Genomic DNA, 16216 nt, shown 5'->3' with positions numbered 1-16216 from the left:
CAGTATGTACCGATAAAATGGGAGGGAGCAGAACTGAAATTGTAATAACTTGCTCCATATTGTCTCATCTAATTTGGTCCCACATTTTACTGTTTATTATCAGGCTATTTAGAGGGACTAACAGTTTGAGTAATGAATCTTGCACAGATGGCTGGAGCACAAGTCAAGCAAATATCCTTCTAGTCATGTCATCACTTATTCTGAAGCATTTATGTTGATTCTCTAAGAATAACAAAAAGCATGAGTTGAATCTAGCGTACCAGCCAGCCAATCAAGAAAGGAAGAAGAGGAAATGGAAGGTTAATATGCAGAGTTGTTTATTCAGTGCTTCATGTTTTTGATAATTTGGGATGAAGTAAACCCCTTTCCCAAATCTGTTTAAAAATGTAATAATCTCAAAAAAAAATTCACAGTGCTTAAACCAGATAATACAGCAAGTCTAGTCTGAGGAAGACTTAAAGTAATCATTCAAGTTCCTGAAAGTTAGAAATGCTAAAAAATTACCAAGGGGCTATATTAAAATAAATAGCTACAGTTTTATAATATATCAGTTCTAAAGAGCTTTGAAGTCTTCAAGTCTAAGTATATTTGCTAGGAAGTAAAATTCAGTTTTAGTTACAAGGGAACAGGTCTTTGAAAGCATGTCACTCTTCTTTAATATAAAGTGTGCACAAAACAACTATGCAGTACATTTGCTGGGAACTGCTGATGTCTATCTAACTAGGGGCATAAAGGCAGAAGAGGCAAGATAGCATCCACCTTGGTGTCCGCAGATACAGGATGCTAGATGGGCCTTCAGTCCTTAAAAAAGCCAAAGCATGTTATGGGCCCCTATAAGGCTGGCTTGTGCCCATAGAAAAGCTAGGCATTTGCTTAAGATGGCATGATGAGTGGAGGCAGAGGGAGGCTGTTGGTAAGTGCAGCAACCAGCTTCAGTGCACTGACTAGAGCAACCACTAGATGGCAACAAAGAGACACACAGTGTCTAACTCACTACTGCCATCTAATGTTTGTTCATAATCTTGCAGCCCAGATCTGGCAGCCTTAATACAGGTAGTCCTCACTTAATAACCATTTGTTTATTGACGGTTCAGACTTAAATGGTGTGGAAAAAACCAACTTACAATCGATGCTCATACTTACAACTGCCGCAGCATCCCCGCAATCATGTGATCACAATTTGGGCACTTGGCAACCAGTTCACATTTATGACTGTTGCAGCATCCCATGGTCATGAGATCACCATTTTTGACCTTCCCAACCAGCTTCTGGTAAGCAAAACCAATGGGAAATCATGTGATTTGTTTAACAACCATTTGGCTTGCTTAATGACTGCCACAAAAAGGTCATAAAATCGGGTCAAATTCACTTAATGACTGCTTCACTTAGCAACCAAAATTTTGGTCTCAGTTGTGATCATTAATTGAGGACTACCTGTACTGATGTAAATGCTAGTGCTGCTTCATGTTGGACTGGAGCCAATTTGGATCTTTGTCCCCAGTGGGTACACCAATCAAAGGAAGCAACAGAATGCTTTTCAACAACAGTTGTGTAAGCTACTGATTCACAGTTCCAATATAATTGCTCCTTTAATACAGTTCTCCATTCCAGAGCAAACTGCCCAGAGTTGATCATACTGATTTCTCAATGGGAGAAACAGGGAGGCATCAGTGTCTGACTTGGGACAACTAAGAATATGTCCTGTTGCCCTCCCATTCTAGGGAAGCTGCGTGCTCAGGTTAGCGTAGGTTATTGCAGGAAAGGGTGGCCACGGAATTGTAATTCAGAATAACAGAAGAGAATTATTTAATCTTATTTGTCAGCATTCATTCATTCATTCATTCACACCCTCCACTTTGTGTTTCTACTCATATGGTGTTTGAACGAATGTAGTTTGTCACTGGAGGGATGGACCATAACACCATTCCTGCTTATTACACCACAGAACCAGTGTCAAAAAGCCACTTCTGATACCTGAGCAGGACTACAATAGTTCCTCTGACACAAAGCATATCTTTGGTTCATTTATCTTTATGTGGAATGAGGCTCAATATCCCCAGTTCTCATGCATGCACTACATGCATCACTCACACCAGCAAGACACACCTTAAAATAGTTAATTAGTAATTGTTTGATTACAGATTACACCCACACCCACACAAACAGATTTATAATCCTGAATTTCCTGCCTGATGATTCCTATCAAAAATCTCTCAGTACCTCTCTTATTGATCAAGTTGGCTAGGGCTACCAATAATTGTAGTTCAGCTATCTGAGTAGCCCATACTTGACCCAAGTGGTTTGGTATTGGCTGGGGATGATGTGAGACAGTTAAACAAGAAAATACAGGTGTCACATCACTAAAACCCACTTATGAGACCCACCCTGTAGTTTGTGAGATGCTAATTCCAACTAAATAGCAGGGTGATCCTAGGATTCAAAGAAAGTACCTTTGTCACTAGTGTAAATGTCTTTGTTCATAAAATATAAGTGGGAAGCAAGAATTTCCAGCATTCTATACCGTTGCTTGGGGTCGCTGGGAGTAGACAGGGGTTCCCCGTAAAGGAGATAAGATTTGTAATCCTTTCAAGATTAGAGCAGTTATGTGCTTGCTTGGGAGAAAGTTCCCGGTTAATTTAATTTTGAGGAAGCATACCAGGGAGAAAGCTTTTCTTCTGCTTTTAAATAGGTGTGTGTATCCTTTGAAGAACCAAGCATGCTCTACTTTGCTGTATTAGAATTGGACAGGCAGAGGAAACTGTACCTTGGGATTCTAGTGAGCTCTCTCAGACACCTCTTTCCTTTATTAAGATTCCTTTAATTAAAAAATAAAATAGGAAACTGACATGCGAAGCAAAGAACCAGATTTCAGCCACCACTTTTGCTAAACGGGTGTTTTTCTACTGGCTGTATCTACCATGGTAGCCATTTTGTGAATATGCCGTCTACAAAACTCCAAATAGGACCCCAGCCCAGAAGATTGCCTATGGTGTAGAGTCTGTTTAAGGTAGAAAGTCTAAGCAAAAGAATATGGATCCGTGACAGCAGTTTGCATGTTATAGTTTAGAGAGAGATTGCTAAAAGGACTGCGAGTTTTGTTTTGTTTTTAATTCTTGAAGGATGATAGCTAAAGCCAAGAAAAATGTCTTACATTTATTTTATGGTTTAGCACCATAGTTCTAAGGACCAAGAGTAGATCATGGAGGGACATGGTCTTATCATACATATTTGGCTTTCAGCAAAATCAGCCTGAATCCATGAGCTCCAGCAATCCAGCACCCAGATCCATGGATGGATGGGTGGATGAAGATGGATGGATGGATGGATGGATGGATAGATAGGCATCAATCCTGGGTTATGCTCCATAACAATTATTCCTCTTTCTTCCCATTCTTCCTCTTCTCATTTTTCATCATTACTATTATCCATCCATTCCTTCACACAGTCTACTCTCAAGCTTGCTGTCCAAGACTCTTGCCCCTCTACCACTTAAAGCAAACGGCAGCTGGAGTCTGGAGTTCATTGCCAGCCAAACATTGGCAGCCCTACAGGGCTTCCAAGCTGAGTTCAGGTTCATCCTTCACTTCCATAAGGCACTCGAGGTAGAGTTATATGGAGGTAAACATTTATTATTAGGTGAGGTAAATATAGAAGTATTTGCTGTTTAAAATATAAAATCAATCAAAAATGAGGTTATAGAGTTAAACTGTTGGGATTCCTTCCTTCCTTCCTTCCTTCCTTCCTTCCTTCCTTCCTTCCTTCCTTCCTTCCTTCCATCCATCCATCCATCCATGTACACATGTGCACACAGGAACACATCTTTCTCAGAATATCCATTAATTTCATACATAAATGCATTCCAGGCCAAGTTCTATAGCACGGATGGGACTTTTCTGATATCCTTTTACTGTTTACATTGGTGCTTTTGCTGAAAAACCTTAAATGTGGAACACCACGCTTTATGCACTTGGTCCTTTCTATTTGTATTGACTTGGAAGCAAGACTAACGTATATAATACAAACTGGAATGACAGTGCTGACAAACATCATGCCTTCAATACGTGACAGACATTCAGAATGGGAAAAACCAGACATCTTTAATTTCAGCCTGATAATGGGAAAAAAGAATTACAAATAAAGAAGAGCAAACCACCCTGAACTAAATACAGTCTGAAGGTTTGTGAAAACAATAGTGTTATTTAAACAATACTGCATAGTTGGGTGGGGATCATGGGAGTTGTTTTACAACCCATCTGGACTATACATCTGGAAGACATCAAAAGAGACAGCTATATAATAATGTTCTTTAGATCAATGTACAGTATTGAAATTATCTCTGTGTTCTGCCGTTTTGTGTTCACTTTTCCCATCGTTTGTTCATACACTAATATAGACAGTCTAAAAAAATATTAAGAATTAAAAGCAATCTAGAGAAAACCCCAAACAGCAAATCAGATTAAGAATGAGCCACCAAAGATGCAGAAAATAAGAAAAGGTTTTAATTAGAACTGATCCAGATGCAGATCCTGCGGAAGCTGTTGGCCTAAAATAACCATTTTTGCCTATTGTTACCATTAGAATGTATTTCCAAGGAATTATATTTTGGGCTGCAGCTTTTGTTCTTCTAGAATCACGTAGAGTTGAAATGTGTCCTTATCTTCACTGGAGTGCATAGCTTACTGCTTTTTCACTAAGAGAACCTCTGCAGAATTGACCCCTCGAACATGTTTCTAAGGAATTTACAAGGTCAATTGTCTTCTAGAAGCTACCTGTGTTTATGACCTCTTCTGTTGGAATTCCAAACTGATATTTAGGTTTTTGATTCTAGATGTTCACACAGAAGCAGTCCAGGCAGCTCTTGCAAAACATAAAGAACGGAAGATGGCAGTACCTATGCCATCTAAGCGACGTTCACTGGTGGTGCAAACATCAATGGATGCCTACACCCCTCCAGGTATGGATCTGATACTAGAGGTATTACAACTGGATTTCAAAAGCTGGCTTGAGCATTCATAAAAGTCAGTGGGTGTGGAGGAGTATATGAGGTTGGAACACCACCTCCTATGGTTACAATAACCCTGTCTGCTTTTTCACATTTGGTACAGCTGATCCTGTGATATTAAAGGCTTTTGTTGAGCAGCAAGTCTCAACTGATTATAGTAGGGCAGACTTTAAATAAGGATCTTAGGAAAGAAATAGCATCCTGGCTTCATGCACAATTAGATAAGGACCTCTCTTCCTACAAGCTGCAGGAAGAACACTGATTTTTCTCCCAACTTTCCAAGGAAAACGTGAATAAGAGTTTAAAAAGAAGAGACTCCTTTGGTTAAAATGCAGCAGCTTGGGAGTATCTTCCCTACTGTTGTTCATAATTTGGGAGCAAATATCTTGATAGGTAGATATAGTTGCATATTATAATGCTAATACGGTATTTTAAAACCATGGTTTTGTCGAGCAAATCACACAGACCTTGTTTGCCAATAGCATTAAGTCAGGATGGATGGATTTGCACATTTCACCAAGCCAGAGGCAGGCAAACATTTTGCAGCAGGGAGTCTGTATGTTTTTAACCAACTTCCAAGGTACTTGGGTAGGTTAGAATCCTTTAAAAAGTAAAGTCGGTTTATAAGTTATTGGAGGTTTATTTTGCTCTTTATTTCATTAAAACAAAAACTGACATTACACCTCCTCATTTTTGCATTGTGATCTGGTGATTTCTGGGGGCTACAAAAGGGAGGGCAGAGGAATGGATGCAAGCTATGGGTTGCCCCCATTCCTACACTAAATTTGAAACATACAGACATGCTACATTTGACCTAGGCACATAATCTTCTCTCTCTGCAAGTATTTTGAGATGTTCCCTGAAATGGCCATAAGGAATATGAAGAGATGTGTACAGTGCTGTTTCTCTTGCTCTGTGTTACTCATTTAATTCTGCCAGATTAAACAAAGTCCATCTAATTCAAGATTTTGAGTTCCCATTGTGGCCAAGCCAGATGCTCTTCTGCAGTAGCTTCATAGCACCTGGTATTTAGTGCATGCTATTACTGATATTAGAGAATAGCTATATGCTGTCAGCTACTTTGAAAATGGAAATGCTTTTAGAATGAAGCAATGATTCTGATTAAATTGTGAATAATACAGAAAAGTTTACCTATTTTGATAGACCTTCTAAATCAAGATATCTGGAGGACACCAGCTTGGAGAAAACTATTGTGATTGTTCGGTTTCCTTGCATAGATATATCAGTGTATTAAAAGATACAGCAGCTACATAAATCTCTAGCTTCAGTAAATTCAAGTGAAAATGGTTCCTGATTTGTTTTGCAAATTTCTTGGGCACAACTACAACTTGAACTGAAATCTTTGGCTCTGGGTCAGCGCCTGAACCCTGCAACAGGAAATCTTAGCCCAGGTTTTGTTTTATTTTGTTTTTGTTTGGCACATTAGATACCTCCTCTGGTTCTGAAGATGAAGGTTCTGTGCAGGGAGATTCACAAGGAACTCCAACCTCAAGCCAAGGGAGTATAAATATGGAACACTGGATCAGCCAAGCAATCCATGGCTCAACCACATCCACCACCTCTTCATCTTCAACGCAAAGCGGTGGCAGTGGGGCTGCGCATAGGTTAGCTGATGTAATGGCGCAAACACATATAGGTATGTATGGATTCCATTTTTGCTTTATATATATTTCTTATCTGTTGTGGTCATTAATTGTATTTATATATAACATTTCACAAATATTACAAAAGACAATGTAGCTTTGTAGGAAAAACATTCCACAGTTGAGGAGAAATATTTTAAAAATGCCCTTTCAAGGACACTCAGTAGATGTGCGTCTGTGGACAGAAAGGTCCCTCCCCCATAACTGAGCAGGTTTATATAAGGACAAGTAGATCCTTAGGCCATAATTTCCTTATTTTTTAAAATGTTAAAGTAACACTTTTAAATGAATTCAGAAAACAATTATCAACCAATTGTACAGTGTATTACTTACTGGTAATATTATAATACTAAAAGCTTTGAGTATTATAATACTCTTTTTTTTTAAGTTTCTCTCCCTTTCCTTTAACTTTTGAACATAATTCAGACCAGAAATTGTATGCTTTATACAGGTTTCTTTTTCCCCCCCTTAGCTTTTTTTTTTTTAAGTTCTCTGGTACTGTTAATGGGAGGTCATGTTCTTTCAAAATGCCAACAATGAGTAGTACAGTTTTTTTTCTTAAGATTAAGGTTTATTATGCAAAATTAAAGATTTTTAATGATAGAAAACTGGATAAATCAAACATTTAATGGCATATGTTTGTTGGGGGAGGGTACATGTATCAAGGGCATAAAATTATTAAACATTTTAATCAAGACAGTTTTATGCGTTCAAGGACCACAACAAGCCATAAACTCTAATTTACAAACTATATATTCCTACAGTGTGAAAATTTGAAACGAGAAATCAGATTATGGTTTAGCATGGCAGGTGAACTCAACCAGTTTTTGCACTTCTTAATTAGATCATAACCAGATATTTAGAGATGACCTTTCTCAGTTTGATGGGATGATGAGAAGATATTCTTTCCATGAAAGGCATACGAGTAAATCTGTTTGCCTGTGCTGGAGGAGAGCAATTGTACAAATTGAAATAAGGACCCTTTAAAACAGAACAAAACTCTTGTTCTCAAGGTATGGGTTGCTATTGATACTAAAAGGGTGTAATTCATGCTGATCGTTTTACCTGCCTGCAAGATACAAGCTTAAGAAAAGCAGCTCAGTAATGTACAGGTAGTCAGAATGCTTCATTCATGCCTTTAAAGTAGAATAAACCATGAACATGTTGTCTCCACACCATTAATCAGAAATAACAATGTACTGTTAATGACAAAGACATGCACACACCCATGTTTCCATTAAGAAAATACATTTTGGAGGTTACCCTGCCAGTGGGAGGTGCCACGTTATGAGAAACTATTGCATTTTGAAAGTACTAATTGTGATCAATATGAATGTTTAAAAGGACGCTCTCTCACCACCTCTGACTGTGAAGAGGAAACTTCCAATCCGCATACAAGGGGAATCTGACCTTCTAAGCCCCATGTGAAATATTTTTTACTTCTTCAGATAATATATCAAGCCCAACCGTTGAGTGGGGATCATAATGTGAAATATGAACAGGGCCTGGAGTACCAATAATTTTGTGCAAGGTTATTGAGACCTTTAATACAGTGTTTCTTTCTTGCATTGTGGTGCATGCAGCCTAAGAGATGGTCAGAGTCTGAGCAGAAATAGCTTGTGTTTTTGCTATTATTGATGATAATGTTAATAGTACCTTTCAAGTGATGAGAAGCACTTATATCAGGTAGTCCTGTTACCTGCCCATCCCCTACTGGCAAATTATAACTTAAGGTGAGAGTCAGTGGCTTGCTAAAGGTTTGTCATAAGGAAAGAGCACTCAAAGTGAAGAACTAATGTATGTGCAAGCTCATTGTAGATAGAAGTGAAAAGACAAGTATTGTTAGACTCTGTTTGATGATAGACATTGATTCTGCTTGACTTAGTTGAGAAAATGAGAAACTATAATACTCTGGGATTTCTCCCTAAACTAAGCTATCTCTTCCACAAATGCTGTTTAAATTCAGCAAGGTTTTTTTGCAGGAAATTCCTAAATATTCATCCATTTACAGCACGGACTTATTCGTCCATGCACCACTGTTAAACTGAGGAAGCCACTTCCACAGTCTTTCTTTTGGTCACTGTTAAATTCTTAATGAAATACAGAGCAAATTATTCAGCAACAGTTGTCAGAAACAAATAGTTGCATAAACCTGAGTGCATAATCTATCAGTAGATCCTGTAGGTTTTTATTTTTGTAAAATGAAGGCATTGCTAAATGTTGTTTAAGATTCATAACATTAGTTGTACTTGTATAGTACAGGAATACAGAAATTTTAATTACTTTGTGGCTTGGTTTGCACATTGGTCTAAGTTACAGTGTAACCTGAGTTTTGCTTAACGTGAAGTATGAACCCACTTATTGTGATAAGTAAGCCATAGTTTGTGGTTGATTATATATGTCCAATTACAATCCATGATTAAGCAGCCCATCACTTAGATGAACCCAGTCTTTAGAAACTCATGCACTGGTGAGCAAATGAACCCAGAAATATCCTATTAATTTTAGTTTCCTAGTTTGTACAGTCCACAAAACTTCAGAATACAGTGTTGCAGTATTGCAGCTTCTTATAAGCATCTTATTTTATCATATGACTGTTTTTGCTCTGCAATTTGCCTTGCACTAACATAGCAATTAATTCTGAGTGACATCCAATTTACAGATATTGATCTGGAGATTAGAAATCGTGATGGAATTGGTATATATTGCTTTATAGCTCATAGAAAAATGTGATTCAGTTAACAGAAGGGACACTAATTAATGGTCATTATTTTAATGAAGGTGGTGATGCTTTGGTAATTGATAGACATTGGAAGTAAAATAGAGGAAATGGCCGTGCTTACAGAAGAAAGTACTCAATGTTCAAAGCTAATGCTTGTATTCCTGAGCTGGTTATATTAAAGAGCTAAATTTGAATTAAGAAGAATTCTTCATTGAGCAGCTAGAATCAAAAAGAGGAAATTCCAGTCCACGGCAGTGCTTATTTTTGGTAAGGAAACGGTGATTATAGAGTATTCTGTCCAGAGTTCCAGAGTACAATCACAGAATTGGCAAGACACAAAATACATTTTCGTTGACTCAGAAAAGTTGTCCTTTTTTTAAATTTAAGAAAATGGCAAAATGTATAACTTAACCTTTATTGAAATTTAGAACCTTTGTCTTATGAGTCTAAGCCTTCTTTATTTAAGACTAATAAAATTACTCTTTTATTACTTAGGCTTCTAAAATTAATTATAGAATGTTTGCACCAGTGGACACAGGTTAATACCCATATGTTATTTATTTGATTACTTTTATCCAACATTTCTTCCAGAGACCTCAGAGTAGTGCACATACTTCTTATATACACAAAACCTCTGCCACAGAGAAGCACATAATTAGCCTAAGGTTGTCCATGGGCTTTGTGAATGAACAGGGATATTCATTCTGGATTTAATTCCTCAACACGGTGCCCTCCAAATGTTTCAGTTTTCAATATCCATATCTGAACAGAACTGGAATAGTAAAGCTTTACTATTTTGCGACTCAGCATGCCTAAGTGATTGAAAACTGTCAACACTCCCCACCCAAGATGCTCCCAAATGCGTAGACTCAGCCACTGCTGAGAATACGAAGAGCTGAAGCCCACATGTCTGGATGGTATGTAGGTTGGAAAAGACTGGCCTATACAAAGTCTCCACACTCAAAAGTAAGCTTGGAGAGAGAATTTAGCTTTTCTCCTGAATTTTCCCATCAGACCCAAGAGAATGGGAAACTACTCATAATTTCATGTAAAATTTGCTTTCCAGGTAACTCTCACAGTTTTTCCCTGTTACAGTTTTTATTTTAAAGCCAAACTTTCCTACTGCCTCTGCAGTCTTTGTATTACTTGACTAAACTAGAAGTTGAAATAACTTGACCCATGAACACACACAATGTGGTAAGCCATGCTGAAAGACTTAATAAAGAACTCCTGGATGGAGGTATCTGTATCCAGCTGTTGGCATGGATCTCAGCTGCTTTTGCAGTGACTGGCCAGCTGATGCTTCCTGCTTCGTTCATTTACTAAAAAGGGACAGGTGCCGGGTGGCCCTAGGAAGATTGCAGCCGCTGAACACAGAGAGGGGGAAAATAACCTTTCCCCCAGCTTTTTCTTCCCAGAAGCAGCAATAGGAGGGCTGTTAATCTGCAATCACACCTCTCTTCCCTGCAGAACTTATCCCAAGTTCAGATGACATGCCAGGCCAGTGGTTCAAAATAAGCTCATCAGAACCAAGCCTTGGATACAGGTTCATTCATTCATTCATTCATTCATTCATTCAAATTTTATCACTGCCCATCTCCTCCCAAAGGAGGGACTCTGGGCAGTTTACAATAAAACATTGTGACTGTAGTCTGGATTTAGACACTGTGCTAAGCCAAATTATATTCTATTGTGTGAACTATTCTATTGAATGTCCATGATTCAGTTTAGTAAGAATGCATTCAAATTAAAGTATTCTTTAAAAATGTAATCTGAAGTGCAACACAGGCACAACAAGCTGTAGTTTCCAAATAAATATATCATATTAATTTTCTTTAGGGAACTGTAATTGGCTGGTGCTTTATTTTGAATTTATACCAGAATCTTTGGAAGTGCCTGTGGCACATTTTTAGGGGAGGGCTTGTAAAACTTTTCGGCAGAGAAGGTTAAATTCATGTTCACCCTTCCCAGGCATGAAAATATATTACTGGAGTAGTTTTAGTTAAAAATCACATTAAGCTTTCATTGCATCCATATACATATGCCACCATTTGGCATAATGAACGGCCCTACTGCTCTTGCAATATACATCACTTGGTCTGGATACCTCCCATTTTTGCACGCTGGTTATTTATCATTATTGTCTGCCTAGTGCCTTCGATCAGAGTCGAAACGAGAGGAAAGAGTGCTTTGTAGCCAAAGAGTTCCAAAATTGTAATTCTAGTAAGTTATTTTATTTTTGCTATGCTTTTTAGGTTATATTCTCTGACAATAATAGTTCTGATCCAGTGGCAGATCCATTGTTGGCTTTTTGTTGGAGAACAGCTGTTGAACTTGGAGGCTTACAGTGTGAATTTATTGAAAGGGACAGGACTATGGGGCAATGCAAATTAATAATCTTCTGAGGGAACAGGCACTTTGAAGTCCTGCAGCTGTCATTGTTCCTATATTTACTTCTAACATATGTTGATCAGAGTCATTATTCTTCTGAAACAACTTAATTTTCCTTAATGGGGCTGCTGACCTCTTAGAGTAGAGGATGCTTTCTCAGCATAGTTTGGAGTTACTCATTCAATAAAAATTATTTTTTAAAAATGTAGTATCTGGTATGCCTTCTTAAAGCATACACAGAATCTATAGATTTAGTCTATGTGTACATCTATAGATTTAGTTCTCTGTTTTCCAATATGCAAAGCGTGTAGCATTTCCGCAACAGCTGCAACGTGCAAAGTAAACTCACTCTCACGTGCACATTCTTGTGTGGCCCCAAAGTTAAAGCGAACAGGTGTCAGTGAGGAAGTTTTATTTTAGAAGATTCTTCCTGCTGTGTAAGAGAGTTGACCATTGTGTAGTAAGTCAGAGTTCAAAAAAAGGAATAGATGCTGTTCATGCTCAAAACGACATCATAGCTACTGGTGACAATTAGACACTGATTGGTTTATTCCATCCTTTCCTATCAGGGGCACATGGTGGTTGTAGTGAAGCATGAGTTCAGAACTGGACACCTCTCTTACTCTTTCTACACTCTCGTCATTCCCTTCCAAGCAAGAATTGCAGGAAGAGAACAGATCCCTCTCAAAACACCCTAAGCAATCTCTTAGAGAAGGCTTTGGAATTAGCTGTTGCTTGTTCATTTACAACGAATTGTTAGCATACAACTTATTACCCTAGAAATAAAGCCAGAATCTGAAATGTAATTTGTCAGCATATGGAAGAAGGCAAGAGTCCCCTTTCTTCTAGCAATAGTGAGTTATCATTGAGCAAACCTAGCTGAGATTCACATAGTTATTACAACACAGTGCAGGTACCCAACGCAGTAGTCCCATTAATGTAGCTTTAAAAAACTGTTCTGCATCGTTTAGTTCAAGTTCACCTTTTTTCCTCTTGCATTTATATGGATCAGCTTCAAATAGTATTAAAAATGAAGTAAATGCTTTCCCCTGGATGTATCCTCAGAGATACTTAAACCAAATGGACCTGTTTATGATGCAAAGTGTAACTACTGATGATAGGTACTACTTTTGCTACTTGTAAAGTTCCAGTTTGAACTTTAAGTAGTCTTCTGTACTCTGTGAAGGTTCCTTAGCACAAATTAGATTACCTCCTAAACTGGATTGGGAGGAATCTAGTCCAGGAAATCACTATTAAAAGGGCAAGAAATTGCTAAATCAAGACCTCCTGAAAGTGCCGAATGCCACATGAAAATGGGAAGGTTACAGCCGATTGTAGCAATAGCCCTCTGATTTTGCACCACACCTGAAAAAGCTGGTATTTAAGAAAGGATAGAGAAAAACAGAGTTTCATTTATCTCAGTGCCTGTTTAAGGTTCTTACCCTTTATATGCAATTTTTGCTTGGGGATTGATAAGGACTAGATACAGCAACACACACAAAAATCGCTCTTGGCAGACACTGCGCTTTGTGTCAAGCAAACAAATAGCTAGAGGTGTGTTTTGCCAAGGGTCTGGGCAGTGATCGGGTGCCCAGACAATTGGTTCTTTTAGATCCAGAGACAATAATCACACCAGTAAGTAAGGAGTCTTTAAGCTTTATTGTTTAACTGTGGCAGGCAATTCAAAGAGAAACACAAGAAAGCATACCAAGCCAGATGATAAGAAATCTCACTTCAGCTGTTGGGAGCCCCAGTAAATGACAGCAGAGTGTCCCCAAGCCAATTTTTCACACAGCACCCAGTACCAGGGTCTGTGGTCAAGCTCCAAACTCAAGAGGCAATCCTAAGGTTTTTATCAGTCTGGCACTAAAACTTGTGACCCTGTTTCCATGGTACCAAGACTGCAGGATCTGACCTTGACTAGATAGTTCCCATGGTCTGGGGCACCTGATTATGCCATAATCCAAGGGCCTGGGAAGCTATGCAGATAAGCTAGTGCTAACATAAACAATCCTGAGGTTCTCTTTTCCCCCCCAAGTAAAAGTGAAAAACAAGTAGGTTAAACATAGCTCAGAATGAACTCTAAACTTCTATAATCTTAATATGAAGGAGAAATTTTAAAAAAATCACTTAAACTCCTCCAAATACAGTGGTCTTTTGCATTGCCGCTACAAGGTGTTAACTAAAAAGTGATTTTCCCACAAACTTGGAAGCTGCTTCCTAACACAGCAGTTGCAAATGTGCAGTGATTTACCACTAGCAGATCCTCTTGTGGTCCACCTACAGTTTTGCCAAGTTACAACCCTGTTTCCTTCTACTGTACTGTTTATGCAAATGAGCCAGAAAGAATTGCAAAGAGTAGGTGGCTGTTACTTAACCCCATTATAGCTATTGAATGTCCTTTGAATTTTATTTCTGCTTCCTCTTAAGGTGGCTTGAAAGAAAAATCAGTTACAAAAATGATTGGCCACTTTTGAGGGTGAAGGCCTTCTCCTTTCCTACTAGCTTCTCTCAGGTGGTTTCTGTGCCATCAGCGATGCTGGTAAATGGAGAGCTTGCTGTGATCAGGTTACCCCAGAGATGGTTTTCAAGTAATGATTCTACTATTTTGAGTGCTGTCATCCTAAAGCTTCAGATGACACAGCAGATACTCCATTTAGAAAGCTGCTCCTTGATTAAGCTCAATGACAATTATTTATAATGGTTTCAGCTTGGCTTAGGAACACAGCACCAAGTTTTTCTTGATGGATGATGCTTTTGATCACTTAGGCTTTTGAACAGAAAACTTGTTAAAGCCTGAGATGGGTTACTTTCCTACAATAACCTCTCTTCCCTATAATGTGTGCTTTTTAAAAAAGTGTGTGCAAAACTTGTACAACAGTACGAACTGAAGAGTGACCAAGAACAAAAATAAATGACAAAAACATGGTGAGCTACTGAACTGAGCTGCGAAAGGAAAGGATTAGCCTGAGAATTGTCAGGTGATGTCAGAAGGCTGGCCATTGATTCCAGAGTCCTGGAAATGCAGGATGTGTAGTGGAGAAGAACTGACTTAGTAACTATGTCTGGAAATGGGGAAGTAGCAAGCAAATTGCTACATGCCCAATCAGTTCATGATGGGCCACTCACCTGTTGGTGATTTTAGTTTTAATGGAATTTTCATATGACAGCACTTAATGCTATTTAAAAAAAATAAACAATGGCTATAGAGTGCAGTATAGAGCCTAGCTCTTTCCATATGTACATGGAAGTAACTTCCAATGATTTCTGTTTGTTCTCATATACTGTATATGTACTTAAAAATGCAGTATTTAGCTGACGCAGAGTGGTAGTTTCAGAATGTAAAAATAAAAGATGTGAGGGTCTTTTACTTTTGTGGACTAGTGCCATTCCATCAGATGCATGTTCAGTGGAATGTGTGACTGAATGGATAACCAGTTCCAGAGACTTTATTGTCAAAATTGATTTACCTTGTGACTTTGGAATTGGGACAGAAAATAATTTAAAAGTCCCAATCTGCTGTATAGATGGCTGCTTCTCTCCCCCACTTAAAAATCAGTCAAGAAAATACTAATTTGTCTTCCTGAAATTACATTTAGTTTCATAGTTACCCTGCTTTTGATTTTGGAAAACGAAGTCTTTTTCATTTTTGTGGGGGCCGTTGTATAGCTTGAGTTCATAACTTCATAACTGATTAGGACACCTAGGGTGGCTCTGTTGAGGGCCGCCCTCTTCATGAGGCTCACAGACCGAGTGACAGGCCTTCTTGGAGGTGGTCCTCATCTGATGAGCAGCCCCAACCCTCTGTGATTTCAAGAAGCAGGTTAAAGCAGGACAGTACCAGTGAGTTTTTGGCCCATAGCTTTGTTTGGGTGACCCTCATGGTTGAATTTTAGTATTATTTTGTTTTGTTGATGTAGTATGTGTTAAACTACTGTACACTACCCAGACACTGTATGGATTGAGGAGGTTATAAAAAATTATTTATTTATTTAGATTTCTAAATCACCCAATAGTGATGAAACACACACACACACAGACGCACAAAATACAGTTCTGGTTAAAACATATACAATAAAGTTAGCTAAAATACAGAATATTAAGGGACCATACAAATTAGGCAGCAGCAAGGCAATCATCGGAATCCGAAACAATACAAATTAAAATACAATTAAAATGTGATTTATTTAACAGTATTCTTAAATAAACAAACAAACAAATAAATAATGCATTGCCTTCATGGAGATGTCAGAAGTAATGTCATGCTAGCCACAGTATAACACTCATATTGCTTTCAAAATTGCTTTTTTACAACTATTAGTGGTAACTAGCAATGAAAGGTGTTATGTATATAAGTACCATTGAAGCTAATTTGTCCCATTATTTTTAGTGCGATGTGAGTGTATTTTTGTCTAGATCAAGATCAATCCTGCATCT

The 16216-nt window shown here is 38.2% G+C and overlaps 1 protein-coding gene across 5 annotated transcripts in view; it reads left to right on the top strand.

Annotated features, from left to right (window-relative positions):
- Window positions 1-16216, top strand: part of DIP2C (disco interacting protein 2 homolog C) — a 258599-nt gene that overhangs the window by 164634 nt on the left and 77749 nt on the right. For all 5 annotated transcript variants that reach the window (XR_010067928.1, XM_063303406.1, XM_063303405.1 and 2 more), the window contains 2 exons: window positions 4829-4954; window positions 6450-6659. Coding sequence is in view for 4 of the 5 variants with exons in the window: in XM_063303406.1 (XP_063159476.1) it covers window positions 4829-4954; window positions 6450-6659 (336 nt within the window). In the remaining variant the exon portion in view is untranslated. The remainder of the gene's footprint in view (window positions 1-4828; window positions 4955-6449; window positions 6660-16216) is intronic.

This window comes from Candoia aspera, chromosome 4 (genome assembly GCF_035149785.1).
Source record: "Candoia aspera isolate rCanAsp1 chromosome 4, rCanAsp1.hap2, whole genome shotgun sequence".
Taxonomy (NCBI): Eukaryota; Metazoa; Chordata; class Lepidosauria; order Squamata; family Boidae; genus Candoia; species Candoia aspera.
This window is presented reverse-complemented; position numbering and strand designations above follow the sequence as displayed.